The sequence below is a fragment of the Primulina eburnea genome, chromosome 2, assembly GCF_022965805.1.
Source record: "Primulina eburnea isolate SZY01 chromosome 2, ASM2296580v1, whole genome shotgun sequence".
In the NCBI taxonomy this organism is placed as follows: Eukaryota; Viridiplantae; Streptophyta; class Magnoliopsida; order Lamiales; family Gesneriaceae; genus Primulina; species Primulina eburnea.
The window spans coordinates 172,091-188,004 of NC_133102.1; the positions used below are offsets into that span (position 1 = coordinate 172,091).

Sequence of the window (15,914 nt, forward strand, 5' to 3'; positions counted from 1 at the left end):
AATTCGTGTAACCTGAATGCATGCAATTTAGGATTTTTATTTAAAATTATGTGTTTAATTATTTTGTGCAATTTATGCGTAATTAGTGCATAGTAGAATTTACTTCATGAAATTTTAAAAGTTCATGCATTAGGGTTTCTAGATGCATTTCGCGCTCGAACGAGGAACATAAACCAAGGAAGTATCAGGAAAATTATTTTTATTACATGATTTATTTTTATTAATTAATCTAAGATGTTTTAAAAGTACTTTTCAAGAAATAGGCTTTGTTGGTTATTTCTACCCTCCAAAGCATATTTTTCAGCGGTACGCAAATTTTATCGAATCGGGAGACTTTTTTAGAGTTCGGCTATTATTTTCAAAAACTTTAAAACACAAAATATTTTTCAGGAGTGTGATTTGATTTAATGGACCTAATTTTAAACTTACTGGACTTAAAACTTTTTAAAAACTTTTAAATTGCAATTAGGACCCATTAACTTATTGTCATCTATTTAATTTACATCTAATCACCATTTAACCTAAACCTAGCACTCCCACAGCCGACACCCATCCTCTCCACTCAGAATTTTCTTTGTTTTCAGCGCTTCCCTCAGCTGTAGGCTATGTCGTGGCTTGTTCTTGCTTCAAAGACTCCCCGACGCTTCCCCGTTGCTCATTCCTTTGATCTTCTCGTGCAGTCTGCAGATACATCAAAGGCACGCTTTGTAACATCATTTTTGCATCATCCACGTTTATATTACTGATGTATATGTATTCATGCATGAAAACTCTCGATCCAAGCGCGAGCATGAAAGGTTTTCGATTTTACATGTGTTTCTTGCATTCCCTTGATTGTCACTCATGTTTCTTCTTATGTTGTGCAAAAGGCTGCGGGTTTTGGTTTTTATGGGGCTGAACATGGAGACATGATGTTGTTTTGGGGATTAAAATTGCTGCTGGTGCACTACAAGAAAAATACAAATTAACAACACTCATAAAAACCGTTGTCGTAGACATATCAAAGACAACGGTTTTTAAAAACCGTTGTTGTAGACCCATGAAAGACAACGGTTTTTAAAAACCGTTGTCTATGAGCGGTTTGTTTTTAGGCTACTACAACGGTTTTGAAAAACCGTTGTCTTTCAGATGGTTTTTGGGGCTACAACAACGTTTTTTCAAAAACCATTGTCTATATAAGATTTTGTCAAAGGTCAAGGACAACGGTTTGTGTAAACCGTTGTCTTTCGGATGATTTTTTAACTACGACAACGGTTTTATTTTACGAAAAATATTGGCGACGGAATGCATATAATAAATCGTCGCTAAGGAGCGACGGTCAGCATAATAATAACCGTCGCTAATTGGCGACGGACAAACTTAACCCATCGCTATTAGCGACGGAAAACACCATCCATACATTTTGTTTTACAGCGATTTTTCAATGCTACGACAACGGTTTTTTTCCTTCCAAACTCAAAATGTTGTTGTAAATTCAGAACAACGTTTTTAATTTGTTGCAAAAACGTTGTCGTAGCTCGTATAACACAACGGTTTTTAAGCGTTGTAAAACCGTTGTCGTATCTCATATCACACAACATTTAAAAAACAATGCAAAACCATTGTCTTTGTTTTCTAAGACAACGAATTTTATCCGTTGTTATTGTCCTGATTTTTAACAACACTGCTTACAACATCGGTTTTTCACCCTAAAAGACAACGGATAAAATCCGTTGTCATTTAGCGTTTTTCTTCTAGTGGTGGCTGTGGGTTGAAGGGTCGAGTGGTGGTGTCACGTTTTGGTGAGGGTATGGGGAAGATCGCGTGATCGGGATGTGGCCGACGGTGCAAGGGCCGACCCAGGGCCTGGATCAGACCATTTGGGGTCTGAGTTGTGGCTAAGGGAGGCTCAAACACTACTAGTTCAATCCAGGAGACTGATCGAGCGTGAGTGAAGGGTAGTGACTGTGGGTTGGAGTTCTCGGCGTGCTAGCAGGTGATATCGATTTCCAGCGTGCATGGGGATTGATTCGTGGGTATGGTAGGTCCATTAGAGTATGTTCTAGGTCCTAGGAAGGTGGGCTCGAGGCTGGTGCAAGCTGGTAGAGTCTAAGATGCTTGGTTTCGAGTTTGGCATGTCGAGGATTGTAAGGGAGTGTAACTAAAAATTTCCCAGCAGCTCTCGGGACTTGGCCGAGGGGTTAAAAGCCAAGTATTGACTTATTTTAGGGTCATTTAAGTGTTTATAAGGTGTGGTAAAAATTTAGGAAAATTTTGGTTAAGTTTCGGGTCGATTCGGGTTAAAACCGGGACCCTGGTCCAAGTTTTAAAACGAATCGGTTAAGTTGTAAAATGGGTTCAAGATTACGTCTAGGAATGATTTTAAATATGTTTTGGGGATGTTTTAAGGAGTTTAGTAAGTTTCGGGTCAATTTTAGAGGTTCATGGGTAAAGCGGTAATTTTTGGGTCCCGGGGGCAAAATGATCATTTTGCACCTGGTGTGAGATTCTGGTCCTGGCAGCGCCCTGAGCACAAATGTACTATATTTTAAATGTTTGTGCATCATGATCACGATTTTTAAGATTTATGAAATTATACGTTGCTGCTTGGATTTAAAGAAAATTACATTTTTTATAAGTGATGTAAATGATGATATTTTGAATGATGAGAATTAGTTGTGGCTATCGAAATATATGTAAATGCATAAGACTTATATGTAAATGATGATGATGAGGCCTATGCACATTAGATGATGATCATGTCACTGATGTCCGACAGCCGTCGGGTACCGCGGTTCTATGTATGATGAATCCATCGTAAATGATGATGTACGATAGTCACCTCTAATGAACTGAATTCACCAATGTAGATGATAAATGATAAATGATGAATGATGATTAACGATGAACTGTTTTAACAAGTCACGATGTCATATGACATGTTTATGTTAAGCTTTTAAAGTTCATGAAAGATATGTTGAGTATGATACTTTTAACTGTTGGGTGCTATGTTTAGGTATTTTTTTATTCATGGTACAAGCATGTTGAGTCTTTAGTCTCACAAGCGTATTGAGTCTTTAGTCTCACTAGGCATGTGGGATGTAGGTGAGCTCGATGTCGAGGGGACTGGAGGTGCTGAACTCTGAGTCGACAGACCTGCTGGGCGACATGACCCGAGGACCTCATGATTTTTTCGCATATATACGATTTTATGTTATTGAGAGGATATGAGCATTTTATACGCTGTTTTATTTTACTGTTTGATATTAGGATTTTTACTTGTTTTTACTCCGCCATAATTTTATTGGTAATTACTGTAATTATTTTTAAATGATATTTTTAGTATGACTGAATGCATGCAATTTATTTAAATGATAAATTTCAAAATGTGAGCTTTGCAAAAAAAAAAAAAAAAATCCGCACTTTTAAAGCAGTAGATACTATATTAACACTGTCAAACTCTCAACTGATGATAGTATACAAACTGTTATTCAAATGCAATGAATTATAATATTTTTATATCCTAGCATTTAATGACCATCAATGATCAAATACAATTATTTGTAAGAGGTGTTTGACTGACTAGGTTTGGTTTAGACACTTGAAAGCTTGAGTCTCTGTAAAAGTCGTCTCTCTTTACTAAACAAAATCCTTTCTCTATATATAGATGTCTCAAAAAAAGATTTGTTCCAAAAAGAAAGTATATGTTGGCTTGTATTTTGTCCATGTCAACATGCTCTGATTTAGCTGGGCTGGCAACTAAATTATATATTATCGAATGCCAATATCATTTGACTGGCAAATAATTACAGAAAAAAGCGAAACTGATAAATTAGAATGAATCACAAAAATGGCTTGGCTAAATAAACTGAAAGTGGAAAATACAGAGGTAAGTTTCTGGATGTTCAGATACTCGAGCTCTTACGTCACCTTTTTTTCCTTTTGCAAAGCTCACGTATGCAAGACTTTGGGTAGTACAAGTATTTGCAAAATCTCAGTTTAGTTTAGACTTAAACACTGTCAAAATGAAACTCCTAGTATACCTCGATAGATGATAGACAATATACATACTGCTATTCAAGTGCAATGAATTATAATATTGTTATATCCTAGCACTTAATGATCCTCAGTGATCAAATACAACATAAGATGTGCTCGACTAAAACTGAAGAGATATTACCGTGTTGCGCTCTTCATAGCAGTTTGAAAGATACTTTTTATGAGAAAACTTGAAATGTATAATTGTTATGTCATGTCCGTGTTTTAAACTTTCTTTTACGATGAATGTTTTGAGAGTGAGAGGTGGAACTGGAAGGTTTCTTATTTTCGGGCCACAGTAGTTTGGAATTAGGATAGATAAACTGGTTAACCAGAAATCCATGTCCATGATTCTTGTTTGTATAATTTTCTATCTTGTCAATTTGCAGGATCCCGTTTTGCGGTTTCTGACAAACAGTAAATCACACTAATTGTGTGAAGCAATCTAAGAGCACTTATCTCTTGCCAGACAAATCTAGAGAGAACTTTATCTCCAAAGCAACCTGCTATGGTAATGCTATTATTATCTATTTAACTCTGTCTCTTCCTTTTGCTATGGGTATAGAATGTTCAGTAAATCAATATCTTCTAAACATGGGTATAGAATGTTCAGTTTCAAAAAACTTCATGCGAAAAACTCCATTACACTAAAATGTTTACTTTTGGAAACTAATTATTGTGTTCGGTTGGGAAGCAGTTTGAGAGATATTGATTTTACAAGTATGAAGTGTTTCTGATCCATTAAAGTCACGCTTCATGCTAGATATCATTTCTCTTCAATCGAAGTTTTAGCTTTCATTTGCAAAGAAGATGAATCAGCTACTACAATAGAAAAAACCAGAGAGATTTGAGCATGGTTCAATGTTCTCAATTCTCTTTCACATTCTTAATACTTAATATGGTCTAGGCAACAATGAAATCTACCCCAAACGTCATAAAACAGTTGGCAAAAGAATGAAAGAATCTTGATGAAACTCCTCCAGAAGGCATTAAAGTAGGTTTGTATGATGATAATTTTTCAGTCATATATGCTGACATTGAAGGCCCAGGTATTAATCAAGTCATATTTTACCATTTCCTTTGTCATATGAGAGATTATTTCCTTTGAGAATAATAATCAGTAACCTTGCAGCTTGGACACCATATGAAAATGGAGTTTTTCGCATGAAGTTGATTATGTCCAATGATTTTCCATAGTCCCCTCCTAAAAGTTTGTTTTCTGGTTCACATAACACAAATTCCACTTAGATAACCCGATCCAACTATGATTACCATATTTTCAGTTGTAAACTTTCATTTTGGTCAAAGGTACTTGTGTGTTAAATTTTAATGGCATTTTGTGCATGATATACTACAACCATTGAATTTGTCTGATTTTCTTTTTCTTTTCTTTTCAGGCAATTTTGTGATTATCTTATCGAAGTTAAATGTTCTTCAAGCATGTTTTTGCCATAGTAAATCATGCATATTTCACCTTGCTCATCTTTGTAACTTCATGGTAATTTACATTGACGTCGACCATATGATCTTATGAAATCGACGACAGGTTATCAGATGTGTTGTGAAATTAACTCAATCACAAACTGTAACCTTCACACGAGCAATCAAGAAACGCAAAACACGAAATCACCGAAAAATATAATCTGCACAACTAAGTAATTCAATAAAGAAGAAGACTCAAGAATTATAGTGGTTCGGCTTAAAATGCCTACATCCACTTTAGAACTCGGAGCAAAGCTTTTATTGATGAATCACCAGAACAGTACAATATTACAGACTCTTTCAATCAAGGTGAAGAAGATGATCTCTCTCGCTAACCCGATCACTCAACTGTTTATATATTAGATAACTAAATCTAATATCCAGCCCATAGACCTAATTAGCCCAGCCCAATAGCTTGTATCCTAAAAGGCCCTATTCTTCTAATCCTTGGCCCAAGTCAATTGTCTATTCTTCCTTCATCAATAGACGTTGGAATATGATGATCAAAGTTTCAACAAATCTCCCCCTGATCAATATTCCAATATCTCCTCTGCTCCTCAAGTTCAATGCATTTTTCTGATCAAGGAGGTTTACCAACTTTAAGTAGAGCTAGACAACGTTGAAACTTGTCTCCAGCTACTACTTTAGTTAGCATATCTGAAGGATTGTCTTCGGTTGCTACCTTCTTGATGTCAACTTTTCCACTGGCTATTACATCCCGAATGAAATGAAGCCTCACATCTATGTGTTTGGTTCTTTCATGGTGTATTGGATTCTTGGCTAACTGAACTGCTCCTTGACTGTCACACCATACCACAGCTTCTGCTTTCTTGCCTTCTATTTCTTCCATTTTGCCTTTAAGCCACAATGCCTCCTTAAAGGCTTCCGTGGCAGCTACATATTCTGCCTCAGTGGTTAAAAGAGCTACTATGTGTTGAAGGTTAGCTTTCCAGCTTATCGTGTTACCATAAAGAGTAAAGACATAGCCTGTCTGTGACTTTCTTCTGTCTTGATCACCAGCAAAGTCAGAATCCACATACCCTTCAACCTTTTCTCTTTCACTCCACCTGTTAGTGTAGGTTAGTCCAATATCTTGTGAACCCTTTAGATACCTTAGTATCCATTTGACAGCTTGCCAATGCTCCGGCCCAGGATTGGGCATAAATCTACTGACTAAACTTGATGCATAGTTAAGATCTGGCCATGTACAAACCATTCCATACATTATACTTCCTACTGCATTTGTATATGGTATTGACTTCATTTCTTCGATACCAGCCTCTGTTGTGGGACTTTGCACAACCGATAGCTTTATATGAGCTCCTATAGGTGTTATAACTTGTTTGGCTTGTGCCATGTTGAACCGATTCAGGACTTTGTTGAGGTAATTGCTCTGTGTAACGTGTAATAATCCCTTTGATCTGTTTCTTTTAATTTCCATTCCCAGAATTTTTGATACTTGTCCCATGTCTTTCATTTCAAACTCAGTGGCCAGTAGTGCTTTTAGACTGCTTATGGTACTCTGTTTGTTGCTTGCTATGAGCATATCATCAACATATAAGATTAGGTAGATTACCCCATCATCTTGAGCATGTTTATAATAGAAACATGCATCATAGCAGCTTCTCCTAAACCCACTTTCTGTCATGAATTTGTCAAACCTCAAGTACCATTGTCTCGGTGCTTGTTTGAGGCCATATAGGGATTTCTTCAGTAAGCACACTTTATCCCTGTCCTTTTCCAGAGCATGCCCTTTGGGTTGTGTCATATAGATCGTCTCATCCAAGTTACCATGCAAGAAAGCTGTCTTAACATCCATTTGTTCTAAGTTTAGATCATAATGGACCACCATTGACAACAGAATTCTTATTGATGTAAGTTTTACTACCGGAGAGAAAATTTCTTTGAAGTCTATGCCTTCTTGTTGTGCATACCCTTTAGCGACTAGTCTAGCTTTGTGTTTGGGATCGATAACCCCTGGAATTCCTTCTTTCAGCTTGTATATCCATTTGCTACCAATGATCCTTTGATTCTTTGGTCTTTCGACTAGAATCCAGGTGTCATTCTTTTTCAAGGATCTCATTTCCTCATCCATAGCAAACTTCCAAAGTTGACTTGTGTCACTGCCCATAGCTTCCCTGTAAGTTCTTGGTTCATTGCTCATGAATTCTGCTGCTGACATGAGTGCATATGCTGTAACTTCATCATATCCAAACTTTTCAGGAGGCTTTACAATTCTTCTTTGTCTATCCCTGGCTAGCTGGTAATGGCTTAAGTCATCTTGTTCATTCAAATCTTCTTCTTCATTTTGAACTTGAGTAGCCTCTTGCTTTATTGTGGATATAATTTGATCTTTATCAAACGAAGTTCCAGGATTTTGTTCATTTTTATCTGTACCCCTGTCCTTTTCTGCAGCACTTTGAGAAGGTTTCTCTTCCAACATCTCTTGTTCATTGAAAGTCACATCCCTGCTTATAATGAGTTTAGACTTATCTTTATCCTTGGCCCAGCATCTGTATCCTTTGGTTTCATCCGGATATCCCAAAAAAATACACTTCCTGGATCTTGGTTCAAGCTTTCCCTCATTCACATGTACATAGACAGGACAACCAAAGATTCTCAGTTTTGAATAATCACATTTCTTTCCAGACCACATCTCCTCTGGTGTTTTAAAGCTTAATGCAGTTGATGGTGACCTATTGATCAAATGCGCTGCTGTAGAAGCAGCTTCCCCCAAAAAGTTCTTTCCTAAGTTTGCAAACTTTAACATGCATCTAACTCTTTCTAAGATGGTTCTATTCATTCTTTCCGCAACACCATTTTGTTGAGGAGTGTATCTTACTGTCCGATGCCTTGCTATGCCATGTTCTTTGCAATATTCTGTGAATTCATGACTGAGATATTCAAGTCCATTGTCAGTCCGGAGCCTTTTGATTCTTTTTCCAGTTTGATTTTCAATTAAAGCTTTCCATTGCTTGAAGGTCTTGAAGGCTTCACTTTTCTGTTTTAGGACATATAGCCACACCTTCCTTGAATAATCATCAATGAAGGTGATGAAATATTTGGCTCCACCTAGTGTACTGTCTGTTGCAGGCCCCCAAATATCTGAGTGAATATAATCTACTGTCCCTTTGGTTGTGTGTTTGGCAGTGTCAAACCTTACTCTAGTTTGTTTTCCAAACACACAATGTTCACAGAAACTTAGCCTATCAACTTCATCAGTACCAAAGGCACCTTGTCTCTTTAATTCATCTATTCCTCTTTGGCTTATATGACCAAGCCTCAGGTGCCAGACTCTAGTCATATCGGATAGAGTTTCTGTGACTAAGCTGGCAGATGGGGAAATAGTTTGACCCTGAAGCACATATAGACCATTTTGCTTAATTCCTTTCATAATGACCAGTGACCCTGAACTCACCTTCATTGTTCCACCTTCTGCTTTGTAGGAGTAACCTTTGCCATCTAAACTTCCAAGTGATATTAAGTTTCTCCTCAGTCCTGGTACATATCGTACATCAGTGAGTGTTTTGCATATGCCATCTTCCATTCTGATTCTTATAGATCCAATGCCTGCAATGGTGCATTCAGCATCATTACCCATTACCACTTTTCCTCCTTCATTGTTGTTTAGTTGCACAAACCAATCTTTATTTGGAGTCATGTGGTATGTGCATCCTGAGTCTAATATCCAGTCTTTATTGTTGTAGGATGATGAGACTGTTAACACCTCAGAACTTTCATATCCATCAGATAGCATTGCAAGATCACTTGTCTCATTTTCTTTTGCCTTTCCTTTGTGTTTTCTCTCGGGGCAGTCTCGCTTGAAATGACTTTCTTTGTGACAGATAAAACACCTCAGTCTTGTACGTGATTTAGATCTAGTTTTACTCCTCTTTCTGTATGAATTCGATCTTTTTTCCTGTCTGCCTCTTATTATCAATCCTTCGCCATTTTCTTCATTCTTCGTCTTCCTTTCTTGACTCTCTTTGGCCTTGATGGCATTCAGTACTTCATCAAGAGATATATTATTTCTTGAGAACTTCATTGTGTCGACTAAGATCTCATAAGATTTCGGTAATGAATTCATGATCAATATCGCTTTGTCTTCATCTTCAATGTTGATTGCAAGGTTTTCCAGTGCGATAATGATCTTGTTGAATTCATCAAGATTGTCTTCGATGGTTCTATCTTCCATCATCTTGAATCCGAATAATTTCCCTTTGAGATGGATTCGGTTATAAAGTGTGTTCGTCATGTATAGCTGTTCTAATTTTAGCCATACTCCTGCTGCGCTGGTTTCTTTGTCAACTTCACGTAGAACTCGATCACTTAAATGCAAAATCAGAGTGCTATACGCTTGTTCCAGGATCTCTGCCTTTTGATCGGGTGTGAGTGTTGATGGCAACTGTTTTTCCCCTTCAAGAGCTTTAGCAACCTTCAGTTGTACCAGAATTGCTTTCATCCTCTTCCGCCATATTGAGAAATCTGTCTTGCCATCAAATCTTTCAATCTCTACGTGAGTAATTCCCATTCTTGATAACGTTGCCTGCGTGAAGCCTCTGGAACCTGGCTATGATACCAGTTTGTTGTGAAATTAACTCAATCACAAACTGTAACCTTCACACGAGCAATCAAGAAACGCAAAACACGAAATCACCGAAAAATATAATCTGCACAACTAAGTAATTCAATAAAGAAGAAGACTCAAGAATTATAGTGGTTCGGCTTAAAATGCCTACATCCACTTTAGAACTCGGAGCAAAGCTTTTATTGATGAATCACCAGAACAGTACAATATTACAGACTCTTTCAATCAAGGTGAAGAAGATGATCTCTCTCGCTAACCCGATCACTCAACTGTTTATATATTAGATAACTAAATCTAATATCCAGCCCATAGACCTAATTAGCCCAGCCCAATAGCTTGTATCCTAAAAGGCCCTATTCTTCTAATCCTTGGCCCAAGTCAATTGTCTATTCTTCCTTCATCAGTAGACGTTGGAATATGATGATCAAAGTTTCAACAAGATGCTTGTTGATCGAACCCTTCCCTGAATCAGCTTTAAACGAACAGGCTGGCAAGATGCTGATTGATAATTATGACGACTATGCAAAATATGCAAGGTAAATCTTGTATTATTAGACTGCCTTATTCAGACATGATAATTGCTTGTGCTGCTGAGTTTGTGGGATGTAACTCTTGCATCTTTCTCATGATAATGGAACCATTAAGTTGGAATGCTTTGTGTGACATAAAATTTTTGTGGTATCCCGGATATTTATGGAATTTCTAACATTTTCCAAAACCCAATAAACAAATTAATAAATCTGGTTAAATTGAACTAGATTACATAAAGTAGGGAGTTATTTTCCTTGCATCTGATGTTGTATGAAATCAACTAAATCCAGCTAAGACTTGAATGATCCACTGACTAAGAATCGTGCAAGGTAATTGAGTGAGAAAACCAAAAACAGACCCAAAAAAGGAAATGAGGAAATGCTTTGATATTTCAGATAGGCGTCTTGGTCCAGTCTTATTTAATCATTGAGATTATATTTACAATGTTTATTCACTTTATAGCTCCTTTCAGAGCCCCTTAAACTATTTGTTGCATAATACCAAGTAGTCGTCCTTAAAACGGATTAGCTAATGCCTACATTAGATGTTTAGATGATTCTTTATCTTTCCGGTTTTGTGATATCGCAGTCTCTAAACACTTTGAATAATTGTTAAATCAACAGGCTTTATGTCACGCCCCGAGACCGGGGTTAGTCGATATCGGCGTTGCTCAACAATCACATAATCGTCAAACAACAAGCCTCATAGCACAGTATATACCAAAACCAGTTTATTTCTCATAATCAACCAAAAAACGTCTTTACAACTCAAATACCAAAATAAACTGATTAAATATGTTTTAAATAGTGCGGAAGCGATAAACATAAACGAAAACTTAAAACTTCTGGAATAACTCGGGTTCTTCTACCATCCCCAAAATTTCTTTTGCTCATCTTCATCCATTTGCTCTTCGTTCTTATCTGGGTGGAGAGGAAGTAAGGGGTGAGTATTTTGGGAAATACTCAGCAAGTGGGGGCCGTTCGAGACATGAAACAACATATACATATACTTGAATTCAAATTTTACATAGCATATCGTAACTTGAATCATAACGAATACTCATACTTCATAATCATAACATTTCATCACATATCATACTCGTATATCATACTTGTTTAACATACTCATATAGCACTGAAAGTCATCTCATTTCCATGGTTTCATGATATCAGTCTCCTATATGTTAATCCTCTAAGGAGTGAGGCCATTTCCAATATGTTAATCCTCTATGGAGTGAGGCCGTACAACGGTTACCATCCCACCGTATAAGGGTCATAGTTCGGAAATCCTTTCCCATATCCAATCAAATCCTAACAGTGCTTTGAACATAATAACTTGACAAATCTTGAAGAAAATATATCATGAACAAGGAATTATGCTCGAACGAATTTCAAAACTGAAGGGAGATTCGTACACAAACTATAATTTCTTTAAACACAAGCCCACTTCAAAGAACAAGTGTGGCGAACAAAATCTCAATTACGAAAGAATATATACATAACAAAAGCCCACTTACGAAGAACAAGTGTGCAAATTATAGTATAACAAAAACCCACTTACCTTGAATCTTGATGAGAAAAACGTGTAAACTCCGGTGGCTAGACTGCGGCAGCGCTTCGCTGTGCTCGAAAATTCTAAGGAACTAGGGGAGGGGAACTCGAAAATATGGAGTAAAAATGGTGTGATTTTTGAGACACTGAGCCCTCTTATTTATAGGAGTTGGCTGATATACTGATCGTGTATCAAATCGCGTTTAAAATCAAATCTCCATCTAAATCGTGATCAAATCTACATTTAATCTTTTATCCTAAATTTCGAAATCTATGTATATTTTCCAGGGATAATTTTCGAAATTATGTCTTGCCCAGTCTGTGAAATTTCGACTTTTATGTCTAATTCCCAATATTCGGTAGATTTTTGACTTCCTAAAATAATAAAAATTATATTTCTTAAATCCCACAAATTTGCCTACTTAAATCCGAAATTTAGTGGTATTTTTCCACAAATAAGATTTGGATTATTTTCCTAAAATCTTGGTAGTTGAACTTTTAAATATTTCCCAAGACCGCATTTATCGCGTAGACTGCTCTAAATCTAATGATATTTTCGAAAATCCCTAATAAAATCCTTCCAATATTTCGAAAATCCCATGGTATATTCTCAAGATTTTCAGTTCCAAGATTGGGTTATCTTCTTGCTTAAATCTTTATCCAGGTATTTCTGTACATCTCAAATTCAAAAAAATATACACGATATTATTCAAATTCTTGAGTTTAACATGATATTGTCCAATCTAAAATTTCAAATACTATCACGATCAAGAATTGAAATCTTGGATTTTACACTTTACACCGGACTACATGCTCTGAAGCCAAAGCCAAAATCCAGAAACGGAACTGTATCTGAGTCCACCACCAAGAATATGGACCAGACGAATTCTTCACTGAAGGGTGTAGACCAGAAAAATACCGTATTAGTTACTGTCACACCTTTTCGTTGACCCCTAAACCAGGAAATGTGCAATATCTTCCATCTGTCGTAACCTCATCAAATGGTACTGGAGTTGGCGAATCAACAGCGGCTCCGGAAATGCAAAAAAAAATAAATCTGGGGAGAATAAAGGTCCGGCAGACAAGAAGAAGATGGATGCCAGAAAGAAAAGTTTGAAGAGATTATAAAGCTTCCGTGGATGTTCTCTGTTGAACTGTTTGGATTGATATCTGAAAATTATGGACAAATTTGTTTTGTTCGCTGGTTATTGAGTGCTTGTTCTTTATGCATGCTGTATTTTTACTTTTCGGAGAGGTTTAGTTTCTTTTATTTTCTAGTTCATTGCGGTAGTCGCATTTGGAAAATAAAGGATACAACGACCGTGATTTCACTAGTGCTTGCCGTGGAAAAATATCCAGGCCTTGGTTGTTTTTTATATCTTTCGACATGATTTACTTTGAGTTAAATTTATTTTCCCAAAATTATTCTGAAATTAATATCTGTGCCAAAATGCAATCTCAATCTGTACACTATCATATGAATTCAAAACTAAACATATGGAAAAAAAATAAACAGATGCTGAACAATTTACGAACATGGGGCGTACTTGACTTGATTTATCAATTTCAACCCTAAAATAGACTAGACATTGCTTCAAAAGATTCACAAAATACATATCAAAATGAATTAAAGATTTCATCTCCACCATGAAAACAGGCCAGAAACATCGTCAAAAGCTTGAAAAATCATAAAAGAAAAGATGAATAACGAAACTGGGAACACATTACGCTAGTCAACCCTCCTCTGCTCTCTCCTCTTCCCTAGATTTTGTCCCCAACTTTATACTCGTAATATAATAATAATTAACTAATGTTCGGAACATTACTTGGCCATCATCACCTTGACAAACTCTTCGTAGTTAATTTGCCCATCTCCATCAACATCTGCCTCTCGAATCATCTCATCAACCTCTTCATCGGTTAGCTTCTCGCCAAGATTTGTCATCACATGGCGCAGTTCAGCAGCAGAGATAAAACCATTTTGATCTTTGTCAAAGACACGAAACGCCTCTTTCAGTTCCTCCTCGGAGTCAGTGTCCTTCATTTTCCGGGCCATGAGATTCAAGAACTCGGGAAAGTCGATGGTTCCATTGGCATCAGCATCAACCTCGTTAATCATGTCTTGGAGCTCGGCCTCCGTTGGATTCTGCCCCAAAGATCTCATGACCGTGCCAAGCTCCTTGGTTGTTATGCAACCTGCATAAGGTGTCGACTATGATTAATTGACAAACTAAGGGTATATAAATACTGGATTCTTCACAAGAGAGGTCATAGCTTCTTCATATCTATAAAACCAACCGAAACAAATAGCAATCATAAATCAAAACACAAAACATTCATCATGTGAGACGAAAATCACATGAAACGTTTTCCATTGAATCATTGCACACAAAACATATGACTAAATATTAAAAATCCCAGAAACTATCAACCAATGGTTTTACATGATAATGAGGCAATCTATACCACGCAAACGTGTTACCAAAAAATAAGAGAAATAAATGCAAGATCAATCCTTCCCCTCCAAAGAATAAATAGTAATGGATAAGTTAAATTAGCTATAAAACCAGTAGTAAAGTAGCATTTACTTGTTCAGTTTTTCGTACATTTGGAAAACAACAGTTGTAACATGCTTGCATCATTCAATCGAATGTATTTTTCTTCTGCTTGATATTTTATCATTACATATATACCTTCCCCTACTCGAGCATACAATCCTAATGAAGAACCCGTCATCAAGTTGGGAAGCTCGGCTAAATTAGCTCGATGAGTTTCAACTAGTATAATTTCAATGGAATAGTTTTACATAAACTTGGAATTCTTTCCCTATTCTTCAACACACAGCTTGCTAACAAGATATTTTCCTGACACCCATCTGAATTATAACACCTAAAACTCGTGAATTGAAAACCTACACACATTGGTTTCAAAATCGAAGGAAACTAAACTGAAAAAGAATGCCAAGTAGAGACCCCGAGATCAATTGATAAACCAAATCGAAAACTGCCATAAATGAAGAAGCAGATCCGACATACCTAAATTTCCCTACCTAAAACCGACCCACAAACATGAGAATCAATCCATACAGCAGAATATGCATTACAAAAATTAATGCACAAAAAGAGAGAAGAAGAATGATCGAACCATCGGCATCCTTGTCGAAAAGGCTGAAGGCCTCCTTGAACTCGGAGATCTGGTCATCTGTCAACTGATCCGCCATTTGTCCACCTCCGAATTTCCTCCCTTCACAATCTCTAATCCGATAAACAAGTACACCAACACGATCGTCGGAGGAAAATGAGATTAGCTTTTGCGATTGGCTGGCAGCAGCTAAGGCTAAAGAGAGATTAATTTCGAATCATTTTACGTTTTGTTATAGACCGTTTTCCCCGCTTTGCTCTTGACCCACAATGAATTTGCCAATTGGCCCATTTTACTCTTTATTATTAAATATAATATAATATAATATACTTGGTCTGAGCTTTTTGTCAATGGGCCAAGAATCCATCTACAAACCCATTATTGCTTGGGTTTACAAAAGCAGCATGTGTCGAAGTTTTCTTCTTCTTTTTTTAGTATATAATATAATGTTAAAAAGATGGAAAGCCAATGGAATAACGAACCTCAATTTCAAACATACTCATCATGCAAGTTGAAGTCCATTTTAATATAAAAAGGAAGAAGGATATGGATAAATGGGCCTTCCAAACCACAAAATAAAAGAAAAGAAGAAGGCAAAAATATCA

The 15,914-nt window shown here is 36.7% G+C and overlaps 1 protein-coding gene and 1 pseudogene across 1 annotated transcript; one reads left to right on the plus strand and one right to left on the minus strand.

The window, feature by feature from the left end:
- The first annotated feature begins 4,665 nt into the window (after nt 1-4,665).
- Nucleotides 4,666-13,563, plus strand: LOC140823049 (ubiquitin-conjugating enzyme E2 22-like; annotated as a pseudogene).
- Nucleotides 13,564-13,757: 194 nt separating this feature from the next.
- LOC140815619 (calmodulin-7-like) lies at nt 13,758-15,570 on the minus strand. Its single transcript, XM_073174697.1, has 2 exons — nt 15,313-15,570; nt 13,758-14,364 (listed from the first exon to the last, which is right to left on the minus strand). Exons 1-2 carry the CDS (start codon nt 15,386-15,388, stop codon nt 13,991-13,993), a joined length of 450 nt encoding a protein of 149 aa, XP_073030798.1. The 5' UTR covers nt 15,389-15,570; the 3' UTR covers nt 13,758-13,990.
- Between the last annotated feature and the right edge of the window lie 344 nt (nt 15,571-15,914).